Source organism: Ischnura elegans, chromosome 8 (genome assembly GCF_921293095.1).
Source record: "Ischnura elegans chromosome 8, ioIscEleg1.1, whole genome shotgun sequence".
Classification (NCBI taxonomy): domain Eukaryota; kingdom Metazoa; phylum Arthropoda; class Insecta; order Odonata; family Coenagrionidae; genus Ischnura; species Ischnura elegans.
Genome location: NC_060253.1, coordinates 106,216,559 through 106,236,422, shown reverse-complemented (window position 1 = coordinate 106,236,422; position 19,864 = coordinate 106,216,559). Strand labels below are relative to the sequence as shown.

The following is a 19,864-nucleotide window of genomic DNA, read 5'->3' as shown; positions in this document are numbered from 1 at the left end:
ACTACAGTAGTGGGCAGGCATCATGGAGACCAAGCCAAGGGAATGACTTACTCTTAAGTAAATGTCATTCTTTCTGAAAATTAATTTTAAGTTTCCCTGAGGAATTTTGTACAAATTCATTTCCAATCACTGTCAATGGCCTTGATGCATTTAGTCATAGGTAGGAAATAATGTCTCATCATCACTACCTTAACCAATCAATTACAATCAAGAAGTATGGGTTAATAAAGAAAAAAAATCAGCACACAACAATCCATTAAAATGAAGACAGCTTCTATTCATTTATTGCTTAAAATATTCTTTATGCATGTACAACAGCATTATTAGAATTTTATGGGTTAAACTTGGGGTCAAAAGTTCTTCTGAGACATTTCACGACAAGAATTACTAAAATATTTGAGAATACATTGATGGCATGGAATTTCCAGAGTATGAGCACAATAATGAGAAGTTTAGTCGAGGCAGCATGATTATTGAATCAACACAACTAAAATTTTAGGCATTTAAAACACACAATCATTTAGTATCAGGCCAAGTCCAAAAGTATGTCCATAAAATGTACTTACAGCTGGGATTTTGATATTGGGGGAGGTTTACCAAAGATTTAAGGGTCCTTGTGGGATGTATGAAAAACAACACAGGACAAAGGGGTTATAAGCTGGAAAACCCTTCCCCCCTAAGGCTACACCACTATGTACAGCTAACCCCCAATTATCCATGTCGTGGATTATCTGTGCACAAGTTTCACCCTCCGTAGATGTTATCTTCTTTCTTTTTCAAATCATTGAACTCTAAAGTACAAGGATTATTTAATTTTAATGCAAGAAAGCACTAGGCTAGCTATTTCCATTATAATTCCCTTCGTAAAACAATAATTGTCTTTAGTCACTGGCTAGGAATGTTTCAAATTACTTAACTAAGTTTTTTAAATTTACTAGGACATCTGTCTGCTCAAGAAGAAGAAACTGCAGGAGAAAAAAAACTTGATCAATTTTAGAAGATTTCTGGATAATCAATCGCTAGTTGAGAAAATATCTATGATATTTATAAATTTATTTTTCACATGACAATTCGTGCATTTATTGCCACAGCCTCACATGCAGTTGAGTAGAGCCCGAGGGAACCAGAGATTCCATTGTATTCTGGCATGTTTATGTAGTGACTAGTCAAGCTGGAGAGGAAGGGAGTGGCTAAAATGAAGACAGTGGGAGAAGTGGAGTCGGAGACAAAAGGAGCAGTGATCACACGAGTCACAGCCAAGTGCTTGCTTGCACCGGCAACTCGCTAGAGAAGCAGTGGGAAAATATGTACAATGACATTATCGATGCAAAAAAGATCGCAGTTGGGTGAAGAAACCTCTCAGTGTACTGTGTGCATCGGTAATAATAATATAATATATATATATATATATATATAGTTTTATTTACTTAAGTTATGAACATAAGAAATAAAAGCGGGAGTTCAATGTTTTCCAGTTATTAGTGCCAGATAATGGGGAGTCAACTGTAACTGGTTCTCTGGCTCACAGAGCTAAACTGCCTTACTAGTCATACTGTGGTTTCAAAGTTAATTACCTTCTTTTATGTTACTAAAAAACCAGATAGTTATCATTCTTAAAATGTGATATACTAAATTTAATTGATCGACGTTTTTTTAAACAATCTCAATTTTATTACATATTATTATTTGGCTTTAGCATTTCAAAATCTGATGTTAGGCTACAGAGAAAATCTTTAAAATCGACAGGAATCAAATCTAATTAATATGATAAAATTAAGTGCATGACCCCTTGACACCAGTCTTAAGCCAGTACATTAACACTGATGCCAGGCTTGTATCCACCCTTTACTGTAGGGTTACCACCTTTTGCAAATCCCTTTTAAAATGTAGCCATTCTTAAAAAGGATACATCAATCGATCTTGCTCAATTCCTATCTTGTAATTGACTCAGTACCATTAAAAAGGTATATAAATCAATTGCAGAAAATTTTACTATGACTAGAACACTGTAAATAAATATAAACAATTACACAAGCTGTAAAAAAAATTAGATTAACATATCCTGCAAATGGGACGCGATCCATTATCCAACCCCTCTCTCTGCTGCACATGTTGTCCACAAGGCCACCGCAGTTCTTTACAGTGAATGTCTTATAATGCATGACATACAAACCAACAAAGAAAACCGAGGCACGTAAGCAGTAATTGCACACAGAACAATCATGAAATGAAACAGAAATTGAGGTAGAATGATAAATTTGAAATAATGAAGTAACTTCTCTCATTTCAAAGTAACATCTTCCCACACAAACAAAATACTTGTGGTGTGATGCCAAAGACAACAAAAAGAGTAGGAAAACAAAATTTTCTTGAGAAGCAGAAGTGGCACCACAAACTTTGTCCTAAAACTTTTGAAAGTGACAGTAGATGCTCTAGACAAATCCACATCCATGTATTGCAAGACGGTTACATGAGGTTGAATAATGAAATATGAATTTTACACTTCTCTTTCATTCCATGGATAGAATGATCAAATTTACTCTTTTTGCTATGTGATAAAGGAACAATGCACAGGCTGGAAAAATGAAGTAATTTGAACTAATAGCCAAGAGAAAAACTCCCTACGATCAAGAATGGAGAAACAAAATGTTTTGGTATTGGCAAACAATTGCAGTTTTTGTATCCTCCTTACCTTACAATTCTAGATGGAATACTTGATAGTATACAATTAATCAAAATTGAATCTCAGTTATAAAATTAACATGACAATGGTTCATGTGGATAGTTGATATGTTAAGTGGTCTGCCCAAAAAGCCAAAGGTCTGCGATTCCATTACCAAGTCCTGGGTAATTTTTCTCATCACAAATTATGTTGATTTTAACGCTATTTACGTGGCAGGTTTGACATGAGCATGGACACTGAAAATTGAGTTCCCAAGCTCCATTAGCACAGTATATACATGAAAATTGGCAAATGCAGTAAAAACTACCAAGACGTATACTGCAATTGAGTAAGGAAGACGAACCTATAGCTTTGATCTTACATGCTTACCAAGCACTGCATGCAAATATTTCGTTGTTGCATAATCACAGTAACAGGCTTGTAGGATCATATTTAAGCCACTATGGAGCCCATTTCTGTTACATCACTCGAAAAATCTCCATTATTTCATGAGCCAATCCCTTCAGCTTTCATGCCATCCATAAGATGGATGCTCTCCACAATGTCACGGGCGAGGACTGCTGGCTCCTCCAGTGCTGGGAAGTGTCCTCCGTGGCTTGGGGCGTAGTTGACTCGAACAAGAAGAGGGAATCTCGACCTCAAGGTGAACTCAGGCGTGAGGAAGGGTTCATCAGGAAATCTAATGCAGGACACTGGCACAGCCGTAATAGGGATGCTGCAACAAGGAAATATACGATAGTATAACACCACCACTAATGAGAAGTACATAGAAGCATTAAGTTCCGCTATTAATTGGCTTAACTGAATTTGTAGGAAGTCAGGAAAATGAGAAAGCCAATCAAAGGTGTAAAGAAAACATATCTCCCAAATTGGTTTTCAATTGACTTTGCAAAATACACATTAGTAGATATGAGTCATTGAATCCTTTCAGTTGCAACAACTTACTACCCGAGATAACTTCCTCTAAAAACTCCAAACATCAGCACACCCATGCTATTGAATACAATTGACCCCTCATTTGGTGTGATGTAGTCCTGCTGTTGCCAAAAGAGATTCAAACCATTTAGACTAGCTCTTAGCTAAGACTTTGGCGAGTTACGTGCATAATCACCAAGGGGGACATGTCCCACACAATACATATTTAGGGGCCACTGCTTGTGTACCCATCAATATAAAAGATTTAAAAAATAGATACTTCATGCATATGGATAGTTCATTTAGAACTAATCACACCTTCTAAATGCGTAAAAATAGCGTTTTGAGAGGTGATTTTTTTAAGAGTTACCTCCTAGATCCCCTGGCATCTGTACCCCCCCCCCCCCCCCAACAAACAATAGCTGGCGTTGTCCATGGGACGAGTTAAAACCTATCTCCTCCAGAAATAATTGCCATGTGAATCAGAGAACTGCTTTTGGAGATATTTTTTCCTACTTAGCTATGGGCATTTGGATCCTATCTTTCGAAATCTTCATGAGAAGTACAGGCAAGTTATTTCTCACTCTCTCAAACAATTTGCAAAAGATTATGAGAATACAAATTTAACGACACCAATCTCTTCTATTGAGTATGACATAGCTCTTGGGTTTCGTTTCCATGTACACTACTGACTACGTTACCCAGATATTAAGCGAATTAGGCTGGGAGCCGCTGGAGACTCAAGAGGCTGTGCGCTAGGCTTAGATTTCCTTGAGCAATTGAGAATGGATATCTTTAACACTAGAAGGACGACAGGGGTCATTTGACCCATTTTCAGAATTCAAATTTATTTTTAACTCTTATTAAAATATTTTTTTAAATTTTGAAACTTATTGACTTTGTTCATTTTGGTCTATATTTTGATAAATTAGTGAAAATTCAACAATAATGTTTTGTTTTAAATTTTTATGACGTGTTATACCTAGAAGGACGGCTAGGGGTCATTTGACCCACAACCTGTTTTCGCGCTATTTTCTTGCCCATGGACACTTAAGTGCCATGTATATCATGTAATCAGCAAGAGGCTAGTGTGGTATATGATTTGCTTCATTTTGAATCTGGAAGTACCCGGTTCAATGCCAGTTTCGTCCCAAGAGCTCCTGTCTGTATTTGAAAACCTAGGCATAGCGACTTGTTGTGCACAATCTTCCGTTATTTTTTGGGCAGCAAAGGGAAATAAAACCTTTTCAATCCTTGATTTGCGTAAACTCATGTAATTATGATACATATTTTAATTTTGTTTTATTTTTTGTTCAATGATTATTGTATTACCCACACCCGAAAATCGTCACGTATCCCAAGAATTGTTTTCCGTCGTCCAAGATTCAGAGCTCTTAGAGACATTATTTTCAATATCGACTCATCAGGTTTACGAACAACTTTCATTTTTCTGGCCTGATGGCACTGTCACTTGACCTAGCCCCTTTGCCGTGTGTCTAGCATTAGTGCCGCCTGACCCCGTCGGGGTTTGGGGCGGGTTGACTGCACGCTGCGTCCTGGGGAAAACCCTGTCTCTTTTTGAGAGAGCGGAGGAATAGGGTTGACTGTAAAATTCTACTGTAAATCCTACCCTTGGAATTCGCACATAGGTCGGAGAAGAAGCATTACTGCAAGTTCCTGGAAGATACGAATCAGGATACGGTTGGCGATTGAGTCCCTGCCTTTCGAACGGCAATTAGCGTTACTTCTGAAAATGTTGTCCTATTGTGTAAATTTCTAATGCTCTCCAGCTCTCTATACCTCCAATGCAACTTGAGAAGATTCTACCATAATGTGCTTTCGTTTGTAGATTTTTTCGCATGCATATCAGTAGTGAGTTGAGGAAGAAAGTAAGAAGTCGAGAAATATATCAAGAGAAAAGAATCGTCGCGAATCACATAGCTGTAGGGAATATTGAAGATCAGTCTGGAAGTGAATCGTAAACATCAGTTCAAGGACATTCTGACCAATCCATCAACATCTGCGTGTGATGGAAGCGACGAAGTCCAAGATAGTGAATCCGATGGAGACTTTGACGTGATAGCAAATGCACAGCTCTATCCAACAAAATGCAACTGTCCTTTTATGAGGTAAATTCCAAATAAACCAGACAAATTTGGAATCGAGTACTGGGTTTTGTGAAATGTGAATACAGATGTGAAATGAAAATACAGCCTAAATGAATTTCCATATTGTGGCAAAAATGATGATTGGCCATCAAATCAAGCGTTGGGGAAATAAATGGTTACTAAAGTGACCGTAACATACAAGAATTCAGGAATAAATGCAACTTGTAACAATTATTTTCCATCCATCCTACTGGCAGGAAGTCATAAAAAAAATGGAAAACTTCTCTTGCATTGGACGATCTGAAAAAAACAGGCGTGACGCACAAATATCCATGACCCCTAAAATAGCCATGTAATCCATTCAACGCGAGAGTTCAAAAATACCTTAGCCCATACTTTTTCGTAGAATCAGGCAAACTAGAACAATAATGTACTTTCAGCATGATCTCAGACGACACTATTTCCGAAACGAATAAAAGACTACCAGAGACCATCCTATTTTAAAATAAAAACAAAGCGGGAGTAGATATGATGGATAGCATGTATAAATTTATTTACACGTCTCCAAATCCAACAGCCATATCTCCACGGGCACAAAAAAGAAAAAGGTGCCAAATACAATCAAATTGAATCATTGCACCCATTTCCTTTCCATTTTCCAAATTCCTTTTCATGTGCAAATGGCTGGTGTCCTAACACCCCCTGCAAAACGCTTTTAAGCGGCTTGCGGGTTAATGTGTAGATTTAAATGTAGATGAATAAATCGTCCAATGAACGCATTCAGCGCAAAAAAATATTTTGTGGAAACAGCGCTGAAAAAATACTGTCTGTCTGATATTTGCAACAAAGTAATAAGTTTTAAAAATTTTAATGCAAATTTTGTAAACCCAGGACCCCTATTGTTTAAACATGTAACACAACTTTTGTATTGAGTGTATGTATTTTCATTATTGGATTTGCAATCGACTACTACACATGGTTTAATTCAATATTCTTTAAAATAATTGTGATTAACTCTTGACGATGGAAATAATATTTAATAATGTTAAATAGTGTTTTTAATGAACTGATTCAACAATTAATGCGATTAAACTGAATATTAGTTGAAAATTAGGCGTTTTATTCCAAAATACATTTTAAGGGTCAAATGACCCCTAGCCGTCCTTCTAGGTAGCGCGAAACTCCCGTCCTACTAGTGTTAAGAGTGACACAGAGAACATAATATTAGAGCCCCACCACATTTCCAGGTCCGACTTAAGTGATAAATTGAGAGAGATTTTGCCAACCGGATACACATATATGGGAATTCCTTTTTCCCCCGAAACATAAAGAACTTTAATAATTGCCAGTCGCAATTTCGCTAGAGCACTTCCTTTTGCTGAGCAAATGGCTGGTGTCCTAACACCCCCTGACACGCCTTTTAGGCAGCTTGCAGGGTAGTATGTAGATGTAGATACTGTAATACACGTTAGGGTTGAACGGGAGGAGATTCATTCCAATGGGGAAGTTGGTGATCAATCAGAGAGTGTAATCAGACCCAGATTAGCCTTTCATGGTTCCTCGGGCAGATGGCAATGGTTTAACAGACTCATTTTGCCACATTTTTCTCAGAGCACTGAAAATACTTGCTAAGTGAGATTGCTATCACAGAGGTATTTTTTCATAATAGGTAATCTATTTGGTGCAATACGATTTCATCAAAATTTTGGAATTTCAAAGGATAAAACTAAGATTATGTGGTTAATTTCAAACCTGCCACTTGAACATGGGGTAAAATTCAAGAGAAAAACTCCCCTGGACTAGGAATCACACCAAAGACATCAAAAATGAAAATCTCCATATGCCAGTCAACATGTTCAGTGCTCATGACGTAATGACTACGTCATGGCAGTCACTACTGAGTGACTGAGGACGTAAGGGCTACGTCATGATTCCCTCCTCCGCAACACTTCGTTCTGAGCACCAGCCACCAGTGTAAGGGTACGGGAGAAGGTCAGTCAACAGTCTTTGCCTATTTGCCGTGTGGAAAGCTCCAAAAAAATTAATGATTTTTTATGTTTTTCTATTTTACATGGTTTTTCTCTGCAAGGACGCCTTTGGAGATGGTTTTACAACCTACTTCATTATTACTTTCATATTATAATGTGGAAAACAGTAATATCTTCTCGAAATTATTCTTATACCTTTTTTTAAAAAAAGACTTCTACAAATGTTCAAAGCAAAATTACAAAGAGATCCTTTGCAGTTGACGAGGAAAGATACTTTATTACAAGAAAGTTTAAAAAACAAATCCCTAGCCTTATGGGCACAGTGGCAGATCTTTTGCCATGATAGAGATACTATGTGTAAACCTTAATAGAAGTCAGCTGTTTTAATATTTTTCATTTTTCTACCGTGGAAAACTCCATTCTTGTTTTCTCTCCATATAATTTATCACTCACAAAAAAAGTAACTGCTAAGAGGATTTTTCAAATTAGTCATGAAACTTAGCCATGCATTACGAGCAAAAATGGAATTGACAGGGAAAATTTGAAACTTGTGCTTGAGAGGCTCTCCAAGGGAAGATATATACAGAGGGGGCACTAACCTGTCATACTGCTTCTCCACGTGCGTATAGGACAAATTCTCAGCAAAGAGCCGCATGGAGGTGGTTATTGATCCCGTGATGTGGTAGATCATGATAATATCAAGCAGCGTGTTGAGTGGAATCAGATTTCCTCCATCAATGGTCCTCACCGCCTCCTTACCAAGATTGAGACCACCATCTGGAGCACTAATACGACACGGGCGGGTCCACGCCGAGAACTTCTCAAGGATGAAGGCAGCCAATCCCACAGGTGAGTCCCTTAGAGCAATGCCTGTAATGTTAAAAATACATATAATGCTAATGGGCTCATTTATCAAGCAATGATCACGGGTGTCTTTATTTGCCATTGGTAATTCAATCTGGCAGGTAACCTTAATTTTTTCAAATCGATTTTCACTCTATTGGAGTTTTAATATTGATATTTTAATCTAGTTACCACACATGAGTGGTGCAGCTAGATTAGATGCAGCTAGTAAAAACCCTTCCAGAGCTCAGAGAAATTTTTGAGTAAAATGCATTTTACTTAATTGGATTAATATGTATTACTAAAAGAATAGTGTAAGGATTAATAAAATCCCTCACCGCCTCCTTACCAAGATTTAGACCACCATCTGGAGCACTAATACGACACGGGAGGGTCCATGCCGAGAAATTCTCAAGAAAAACAATGTAGCAAATATCTTTAAGCACTTGTGATCACAATAAAACCTTAAATATGTACATATATATTTTTTCAGTAGGCAGGGGGAATACATATAATTTTCATTTTTTTAAGTGGCGGAACTTGTAAGCAAATCTATTTAAAAAGTTAGCCAAATATTTTCATAAACATTAATGACGAAATATTATACCAAAAACAATTTAATTCTCAGTTGGCTGTAGTATTTTTTAAAATTGATTTCATTCTTTTTTATGTAATTGGGACAAAAACTAGTAAATTTATTTTGCTGTACTATCGTTTTCAAAAGTATGTAGACACCCACGAGCCCCACTTAACTGATGTGTTATGGTCGGTAAAAACTTGGAAGGTTGGCACATGAGGTAGCCTGCATCCCTCACCAGTACGCCAGCAATAGCCGACGAGGACGGACGCGGGGGCGACCGGGCTAGCGAGACAGTAGTCAAACTACTGGCTCAAATGCCCTAGCGAATAGAATGCTCTGAGGAAACTCACGTCCACGCACAGGTGGGGCCGAGGGAGTGCTTTCTTGCGAGCTCCGTGGGGAGGATTTCCTCTCTTCAGATTCATATTTGGACTCACCGTGAACACGGAATGTGTATGTGGCCCCGTAGCTGAGTAGGATTAATTCACGCGCATTTGATGCACTGAAGTTATGGGGGGGATTCGAATCTGAGCCAATTGTATTTTTTTGAAAGGTCAATTGATAGCATCAACATAATAGATATAGTTTACTCGATAAAAAAATTAACACAGAATTTTTTCAGCGACTAATTTTTTTAACTTAAATGACTCAATCTGCCTTAACACATTTATTTCAAAGCAAGTTTATTCAAAAAGTGGAAATAAGCAGGGAAAGTGGCAGAGGTTGTATTTTATCTTTGCTACTGTCAAATTTTCATTGATAAATATCTCTACTCATATTATGGACAATACTCAAATAATAGCCAGATACACTCGTTGTTGAAATCAGAATAATATCCCTAGAGCATGATGTTTGCAACTCAATCGATAACACTGATCAACCAAAAAATAATTATATCTGTTCTAGCCATGTTTTTGAGTGATCCTCTGGTATTTTTCGGGCTGATTCTGATTCTGGGCCCAGATGTTTTCTATCACGTTAAGTTTTTTTTAGGACAATCGGATTCAAGGGAGTTTAACTAAATAAATTGTTAGTTAAAATAATGGGAAAAATGGTACTTACTCGGAATTTTCTCGCATATTTAGCTTCTGACGAATCCCTGACGATAACATGTTGCTGAACTTTTCTTGGTGCCGTTCGTGCATTTGTAAAATATTCTGGTGGAAACACCTATCGTGTTGATCACTAACGGCGTCAAGGTTTGTAGGAAAAAAGTCCATATGTGAGCCGATAAAGTGATTTGTTTTGAATACGTAGAGCATCCATTTTTTGTGCAATTTAATTACATTAACCACCAGATAGTGATGATATTTAGCCATTCTCTTTCCTAGAAAACCTTCAAATGCATTTTTGAATGCCTTCCACGCGCTTTTTTTGTTGAACTCTTGCTGTCAAAATTCCGAATTCTTCAGCGCTTCCTAAAAAAATCTGTGGTCCAATAAAAATCCTTCTATTATCTGTTTTCAATGATTTTTAGGACATTTGTTTCAAATAAGTAAAACCTGCACCATTTTTTCACATATCTTTTATACAATTTTTAAAAACCCCCAATTTAATACTAGGAGGTGGCAAAATAATATTTTTAGGATCGTAAGAAGTTGAAAGGGACATTTTGGAATCCAGGAACGAGTGATTACGCTATAGCCAATCTTTTCTCAAGTAATGATAATTTCTGTCTCTGCTATCCCAATCGCAGAAGAAGCAGTAATATTTCGTGTTGGCCAACTGTATGCCTAGTATAAATGCAGCTACTTTTAATTTTCCACAAATTTTACGTAGAGAAAAATTTACTGCATATTCTGGTAAGATTCTTTCATGTCAGTTCCATGAGCTAATGCTTTCGAGGGGAGTTCAATTCCATTATGTTAGAAAACAGCCTTTAAACAGTTTAAACTGACGTTAAAGGAATCAATGAACCTATTCATCTGTGTTGTATTCAAAACTAAGAGTATCCATAACAGAGAGAATATCATTACAAAAATTAAGCTGATTTTTTAATGAAAAACTTTGCTGTTTCTACAAATTGAAACTTTATTTTCCTGACTAGTTTCGATACATCTTATTCATAGGACTAAGTGCACAAAAATTAAGATTGTTTTCATGAGAATGTACAGTTGTGATTTTTTTTAGCAAATTTTAGCAAATAGATTTCGATTTAGCAAAATCCAACCCTTCAACTGTGATTTTAAGACTTCACTCTGCTTTTTAGACAAATTTAAATTGCGCAATAGATCACTTAAATCCTCCTGCGTAATAAAATGAGGTCTATCAGGTATATTTGGTCCGAAAATTGGGTCTTTCGAATTTTCGAATCCATCATTCTCACATACTTTCTGACTTAATTTTTTTATCGAGTAAACTATATCTATTATGTTGATGCTATCAATTGACCTTTCAAAAAAATACAATTGGCTCAGATTCGAATCCCCCCCATAACTTCAGTGCATCAAATGCACGTGAATTAATCCTACTCAGCTACGGGGCCACATACACATTCCGTGTTCACGGTGAGTCCAAATATGAATCTGAAGAGAGGAAATCCTCCCCACGGAGCTCGCAAGAAAGCACTCCCTCGGCCCCACCTGTGCGTGGACGTGAGTTTCCTCAGAGCATTCTATTCGCTAGGGCATTTGAGCCAGTAGTTTGACTACTGTCTCGCTAGCCCGGTCGCCCCCGCGTCCGTCCTCGTCGGCTATTGCTGGCGTACTGGTGAGGGATGCAGGCTACCTCATGTGCCAACCTTCCAAGTTTTTACCGACCCTAACACATCAGTTAAGTGGGGCTCGTGGGTGTCTACATACTTTTGAAAACGATAGTACATTATTACAAATTTTATCACTAATTTTTATAAATATGGTTGAAACATTTCCAGTAACACTCACCAATTGTGTCTGGTTTAGTTGCTTGCAAGTGCAAGAGACCAGATTCCTGAAGAACAAATGGAATAAACCGGGAGAGAGGATACATTTTTGCAGCACTGTGTGAGTCACCAAACAGGAATGGTGCTGTCCTGGAGCCAATCATAGTCTTGATGATGTTGAGTGGACTTGTGCTTTGACATAAGTTTGAATGCATACCAGCAACACTGTCAAATGAGAGGTTTCATTTATAGAAGCTGGAAATTTCTTACAAAATGAAAAAAACTCCTCCATTACATTATTTTTGCCTGATTTTGGCATCTTTCTTATTGACAAATGTCTATTTCATAGGCACAAAAACCTAAAGGCCATTTCACTTTAGACACACTTCTCCACAGCAATAGACTTGAATATTGACTATTTTATTCAAAATATCAGTTCTAATTCTATGGAACTCGTTTTTAGGTAAACTTGAGGCTGAACAGATAGCTAATAACATCATAAACACCATCACAAATTTTTCAAACACCCATCAGAACCAAAATATTTTCTCGTTTCAGAACTGAAAACATATAGAAAAAATAAAACATCACAATACGTATTGATAGGCCTTTATTCATAAAATATTAAGTTTTTAATAGCCCTCTCGCAAAAAGCTAAGTTGCTAGAGTTTCAAAGTGCAGTGCCTCTATAACAACTTGATCAGATGTAATGAAATATGTAAACGAGAATGAAGGAAAATTTACCACCGTGTTTCCTCCATATCATCAGCAACTCATCATAACATTAAATTTATCACGTTTTGCATGAGAAAATGAACAGTTTTCCACACACTGAAAACACTAGTTCAATTTGGAGTGATATCTTTCTTAAGGCTTATACATGTATTGATATGACAGCCCATACAATGAAAGAACTATTACTAACCCTATCCCTACTTATAACAAAAACATGCGACAGGATGTTTCTTGACCCGGGAGACAAAAGCAGCAAATTTTTGTCAGAGATTTTTTAATGCGGTCAATCGAATGCTGAAAATATACGTTACATTGCTCTCCCCCGTTTACGAAGGCTGCAGCTTCGAAAAGTCTTAGTTTCGGGACCTAACAAAGCCGGACTTAGGCTGTATCCTCCAAATCCAGGAGCAGGTACCCGGACCCCTCTTCTTATATTACCCCTCTTTGTGGACCGCGGTCATTCAATTTTTCACTCAGCCAGTTTTCGAAATAAACATTTGTTACTTTCTCAAAAAACATAAACTAAGAATTGAATTCTTTGTCTTTTGAGCAGCTTTTACAATTTTAAAACAAAACTCTATATAAAATATTAACTTATATCTCGATTTCAGTATAGACATCTACATGGAAATTTTTGCTGCATTAAATGCGTTAATAATGACGGTAGAGCTTTGTTCAAAATTTGACATTTCTCAGAATAAAACGAGGAATTCAATTCGAAGTCTGCAATTTACGTGCAAGCAACAATTATCCATATGCATAGCTAATTTGTAAAAATTAAGCATGATTGACCACGAACCAACGCCGCTGGTAAGGTTATAAACCCCGAAAGGAGGGAGTCCAACTACTCTCAGAGTCGGAGATAATGCGGAATCCCTGCTAGGAAGGGTCGAAAATGGTTGGTGCTGAGAGTGTGTGATTATCCGCGTGACCCTAATTCTTAAATGGATGTCCTGCAAAAATGCTCCGCACAGAGGGGACAGAAGATTTTCTTGGGGTTCAGTACAGCAGTCATGCTGAGGAAACAACTCCACCGTCTCAAAAGAGTTTATGCATATCCCAGAGCATAAATTTGTAGTACAAGAATTATTTGAGGACTGAAAAGAGTTACTATGCAATATACTATTTTCATTATTTCAAGATAAATAGGTAATTTTCAACTGAAAACCATATAGTAAATGCTCAATTGGATGTAGCATTTGTTTTAATCATCTGCATTCTTTTTCAATAGCAATAAAATACAAGTATACTTATTTTGTTGCTGAAGTTATCAACTGAAAGTGCAATTTTTAACAATCTATTTAAAATAGAGTAGAATACTGATTTCTGACTACAAGACATTGTGAAATTCAATGCAGATGATTTCATCTGTAGTGATGTTTTTATAAGTAGGATGATTAAAATGACAGAATAAGAAACCTTCAATACCAACAACATCAACCTAATCCCTCAAATGTTTGAATTTTGGATTATTACACAATATACACAGTATACCCTCTTTGCAACAAATTTTATGGGACTGGGAAAATGGCAGCTTCGTTGCAAGGGGAATCTGATTACGGGGATGGATTGTGGGTTGTGTTGTCGCAGGATGTATCCTATATAGGATGTAGACTGAAGAGATGAGTCCCAAATGTGGAGTGAGCTGCAGCTTGAATAATTGCGGAAGGGATGCAATTTATGTAAATATTAATGGGAAAAGAACAAACCTTTCTGGGAAAAGAAGTGCCATTTCAGAAGCAATAATGCTGCCAATTCCACTTCCATGGACGTAGAACCTTGGAAGAGAGAGTCTCTCCATCAATTTCTTCATTATTAAGCCTACGTGGTCAGTTGTCAGCCCTTGCCTGGAGAATCAAAGATAGACCCATAGAATGTTAACTGTCAGGTATAAATGGGTTAATAATCAACAATAACTGGCAACTAATGATAACTGATAATTAGAGATGCGTGAAAATCGCATATGCGATAAATGCGATATAGATGCGTTGAACGCAAATAAATGCGACATAGATGCGATGAATGGACTTTTATGATATTTTTACGCAAATTTGCCCTTTCGACGGCAAAATTCGTACATTGTGTGCCAAGCACAGTTTAAATGCTCCGCCGACACTCACTTCTTAAAGCATGTGAGTGACTGGCCAGCTGCTAGTTGGCTGGGACTCTACGTGGCCGCGAACTACAAGTGGGCGCGGGCACACCTCCGCTATTACACGTCTTATTCCTTAATTTATTATTGTTCAACAACATAAATATTTAAAGTATGCTGTATTTTATCATATGACTATGCTGCAATACATTTTATCGTCATCTACCTCATTATGAAAATAAAAAATAGACGCTACAAAATGCGATAAACTGTTATTGATAGTGCGATAAAATAAAAATGAAAGTGCGATTTTCACGTACATATCTCTACTGATAATACATGTTGATACAAGTTTCTTTGCCACACAATATAAATGAGAACAAATTATTATACAGGTATGATTTGTTGATTTCTGCCATAATAAAATGGTGAATTAATGAGTCCCTACAAAGTACAAGAATTATCTGAATTGAAATGAAAGTATAAAATAAAAAAAAACAAGAAGAAAAGGTCAATGAAGAAATTAATAAATTTTTATTAAATCTGTTGCTTGAAAATACCAAAATATTGATTGAGAAAGTTTTTTATGAATAACATCTAATACACAAATATAAAACTATTTCAATTGTTTTGAAAGGATCCACCCAGTAGGGTATGCCTAAATGGATTGAAAGATTATAGTTGCTTATAAATAATAATATAATGAAAAAATGTAACATTCAATCTGGTAAATGCTTCAACGGCTTATATCTAATTTTCAAATCATGAGGCAACAAAATCACCTGAGTTATTGGATCACCAAAATCACCGTGGGTATGGTTTACTATGTCAATCACCTGCCCCACATGACATGTAGCACATATAATAATGAACTATTGGAGAAAATTGCTTGTACAAGTCATTTATATGTTAGACCAAACAAAATTTAATTCAAATGTAAATTGCAAAGGAATTAAATACCAGAGCTATGAAGATATTTTAAACCTTGATTTTATGAAATATTATAGATTGTTAACTGCATTTCACCAGCAGGCTCGTAAATTAACTTCATAAAGAATTATTCATCACATGGTAATAAAGAGATTAGGTATGAAAAGCAATAAACAACATGTCAGTCGTGCTTTCTCAGTGCATTCAAATATTTTTCAAGTTCCAAATTTTTTTTTTATTCTTCTGGTTTTTTAAAATTCCCCAGTATTTGTCACTATGTATAAGAATTTTATCACCTCACCACAAAATCATTTCTTCTATTGGGTGGTGTTCTATCATTACATATGAAAATAAAAATGGTGAACTACCCTGTTCAAAGGACGAGCTAAATATAAATATTAGTTAACAAGAAGGTCACAGTCACTTCATCAAGGATGCATTAACTTTAATTCTAATGAAGCCATTAAAGAAAGAGTTAAGACTTACTGGCTCCATTAGATGGCTAAATGTGAATGTCAGGTGCAAACCTTTGGGTTCCTTCAGAAAATCCATATCCTGGAAGAGAAGGAATAACGACCTCAAAAGCATAGCCTGTGCTCCCGATCCTTTGTGGGGCAGAGAGCAAAGGTATTAGCTCATACATCTCTCGAATAGAGCCCAGCCATCCATGAAGCAGAAGAATTGGTAGAGCTTTAAAATCCTCTGAAAAAAGAAGATAGGCTATGCCAACAGAAGTGACTCATATCAAGAAATTGCTTGATGATCGTCGCATAGAAATAGGTACTCACGCTCTTTTCTTGACTGAGGTTTTACATGCACAAAATGTATTCTTAAACCCGAGATATAAGTAGTGAATTGGGGGAATGAATTCAGGTATTCTTCCTGAGCAGTCCAGTTGTACTCATTAATCCAGAAATCAATGACTTTAGCCATAGTTTCCGAGTTGAATCCATATTCGAAACTAGTATGTTCCATTGGTGGGGTCAGATTTTCAATAGATGAAAGCAAACGCTGATTTAATCTCTCTATCACCTACAAAAGAGAAGTATTTCTCTTATGATGATAACAGGCTCTAATATCAGATTTAAAGAATCAAAAGACTAATGCACTGCAAAACATTCATAACCAAGAAATAGGCACAGTAAGTAGGTATACCATCATACAAGTGAAGCCACCAACAGCGTCAGATTTAAAGATACAGGAGAAGAGACAATACACGAGTAATTAATAGTTTAATTTTTGAGGGAAAAGGCTCGATACCCACATTTGAACATGAAATCCAGTCAGCCATTGCCTAGGCTCATTCAAAGAAGAGATGCACATTCCCAAGTGTCCCAACTGGCATAACCAAGCACCATGTTCAAAGAATAGAAATGTCACTACCACAACTTTGCTCTAAGAGTAAGCTTACTACATCACCAATCTATTGTTAGGTAGTTGGTTTTCAGGCTAAATATGTAGTAGCAAATGGATGCCTATTTAAACCTTATGGTGATGGCCGGCTTGTCTACTTACAATTAGTGTTAGCTTAACAAGGAACACGGTTGGCGGTAAAGCAATTTTTATATCCTCTCAAACGCCCATAGTGAGTATCCTTCTTCCTCCGGTGTTAAGAGCTGGGAACGTGCCTATGACTTTCGTATCGAAATGACAAGGATGCAGAATGAAGTGTATGTGGAGAGAGATATTTGGCCAAATAAGTTTTATTTCTGATGAAGAAGGGGTGAGGAAGATTTTATTGATTATTTCCCACAAAATCGAAGCTAAGAATCCTATAGAAAAGGTTCAAATTCAGGAGTTGATCATAAAAACACTCTCATAATACACTTGCATCGGTAAATAACTTTCATCCCAATGGCCCATTCCCTCCCCAACTGGAACCATGAATGTTAAATGTGATCACTTAATCACATGACCAACTATTCACTTGGACACTCCGGTATTCATGAAAGTGTAAAGTTGATTATGTGGACACTAAAATATCAATGAATTGATACTTTAGGCTTACACCTAGACAGCAGGATCAGGACAATCTTATCATTAAAGACATGAAATGTCTTGTGTGCCAGTATTTGTACGAGGGCCTCTTTTTTGGCTTACCTCAGAAAGTTTCAAAAAAATAAATGTCATTCATGAGATCAGGAATTTGGTCATATAGCCTATGAGAACATGATCACAGTTTGATCTACGGTACTAAACTTTTCCTTTACTCATAGGTAATATCAACTAACATTCTTTATTCCTCCTTTTTGCCTTGGAAATAATAGTGTTTAATTCATTTCCTGGAAGGCACAGTGCTTGAAGGTTAGAATCCTGCCTAGTTATTCAAGGTGGGGTGTGCTTGTTCACATTTTGACATATTTTAAGGACTAATAAGAAAAATTCGGTTGAAAAGGTTAGTGGATAGGAGAGAGGATTGCATCAAACTAATCTCAGGATTGTTAATTTTTAAAAAATACGGCAAACATAAACACAATGAGGACATTCCTTCACTCATTAGAGGACGATTTTCAAAAGCCAGTAAATGCAATGCAAGAAAGAGGGATGTGGTGTTAGCTAGCCAGGTGGTGATCAAAGAGGGCCAAAGTACAAGGGAGGAGAGAACAGCACCCCTGACTTTGTTTCTACGCGAAGGCCAACAACATTGATTGTTGCAGCAATTTATCTCTTAGTCAACGAATAAGATGTTCACAAGTTTACACATATTCAAGGAAGTGGTGGTGACCTGGAACTAATGGAGCGGTGTGCCAAATTCTTGGTATGGTTTATAGCAGAAGCTACAGAGGGCTAAGGACATGTTAGCCCCCGAGAAGGGAATTGCAGTAAGAGTGAAGAGAAACTTATCATCTGCATTAGCCTCCCACAAATTGAAGGCTTTATTCAAGCAAAAAGAGGGATAGTAGGGTTTTTATGCTATTTAATGCTAACACAGCAGTCTTGTGGTATTTTTTGCTGCTTTAAAGAAAGAAGAGCTTCACAAAGGCCATCCACAGCACATGTTTTCTATAGAAAAATTAAAATCGATAACCTACAGCTTTTCACTCTGGTTAAGCACTCAGGACACCCTCATGCAGCAGCAAGAGCATAAAATTCTATATGTAATAATAAAGTTGGGCATGCTATATTTCTCAAAGTATAATACCAGAATACTAGTACCAATTTTCTATTAAGACGGCCCAAAAAGACAATAAGAACGATATCGCAACGCCATACTCTTGCCACGATCTTGGAAGTCACAAGTGGAAAACCAAAACTTTAAAACACGTCGTACAATGCCTAATAATAAATAATATTCGAGCTATTAACGGAACCTTAAAACCACGAAATCTTTCTAATTCTAAAATCTAATCCTAATTTAAAATAGGAGAAAATCCTGTAATCACCTCTGAGGCAGTACTTATGGAAAAGGGAAAGACTGCTACCTCTTCGAGCTTCTTTGTACCCTTTCCCCACCACTCATCTTTTAATTCTGGAACTGACGGTACTTGCGATAATTTGTGATACAAAGTGCTGAAGCCAGCTACTAGGATGACGAATAGAAAAGTACACGAATTAAGCATAATGAAACCCCTTCTTTGCCATTAATAGCCCTTGTGTAGGCTTCTAAGACTGTGGTTCAAGCCCAGTCCATTTCATAAACAACAACAAATACGGAGAACCCGCATCCCGCATGGCGCACATTTCCAAGGGTGCGAGCAGGGGGTGCACACGAGAGGCCAGTGAGTGCCAACCGGTCTATAACTACTTTCGCGATTAAGAAAAAGTTGGGCGGAAATAGGATTTATGTTTGAAAACGGTAAAAATTTAAGCTACGCCATTATTTGTGCTTTGATCATCCTAAAATTACCTCCCAAAAAATCACTTGTGTCGTACCAAAAAATATACCATTTCCCGCGAAATTCGAAAAGTGCTATTCGGCTTTTGTTATATAGCATTGATTACGGAACGCACTTTAGTCTTAAATCAATGTAGTCAACCTAAAATAAAAAAATATATGTATATATAACTCTGGAGGGACACCTAGGTGATAAATGTAAATAAAATTCAAGAGAGGCCACAACCACGAAAAAATTGGGGACAAAGTATGACCGGAGGCTTAGGAGATTAGGAAAAGAACGTGGAAGGAATTG

The 19,864-nt window shown here is 36.9% G+C and overlaps 1 protein-coding gene across 3 annotated transcripts; it reads right to left on the bottom strand.

Moving 5' to 3' along the window:
• Positions 1–252: 252 nt before the first annotated feature.
• Positions 253–19,461, bottom strand: LOC124164366 (juvenile hormone epoxide hydrolase 1-like). 3 transcript variants are annotated; one of them, XM_046541658.1, is made up of 7 exons: positions 19,118–19,461; positions 16,523–16,766; positions 16,262–16,436; positions 14,422–14,559; positions 12,000–12,202; positions 8,294–8,564; positions 253–3,398 (listed from the first exon to the last, which is right to left on the bottom strand). In XM_046541658.1, exons 1-7 carry the CDS (start codon positions 19,292–19,294, stop codon positions 3,170–3,172), a joined length of 1,437 nt encoding a protein of 478 aa, XP_046397614.1. In that variant the 5' UTR covers positions 19,295–19,461; the 3' UTR covers positions 253–3,169. The 3 variants fall into 3 exon arrangements, with proteins under 3 accessions (XP_046397614.1, XP_046397615.1, XP_046397616.1); XM_046541659.1 differs by lacking the exon at positions 19,118–19,461 and adding an exon at positions 16,999–18,227; XM_046541660.1 differs by lacking the exon at positions 16,523–16,766 and having other exon boundaries at positions 19,118–19,205.
• Between the last annotated feature and the right edge of the window lie 403 nt (positions 19,462–19,864).

What these genes read in the sequence shown, in the direction of transcription:
- LOC124164366 (XM_046541658.1), bottom strand. Translation starts at nt 19,294, where the DNA reads ATGCTTAATTCGTGTACTTTTCTATTCGTCATCCTAGTAGCTGGCTTC. An exon ending in ACCTCAGTCAAGAAAAGAGC is followed by an intron (nt 16,437 to 16,522) that starts GTGAGTACCTAT and finishes TTCTTTTTTCAG; the next exon opens with AGGATTTTAAAGCTCTACCA. An exon ending in GCACTTCTTTTCCCAGAAAG is followed by an intron (nt 12,203 to 14,421) that starts GTTTGTTCTTTT and finishes CTCATTTGACAG; the next exon opens with TGTTGCTGGTATGCATTCAA.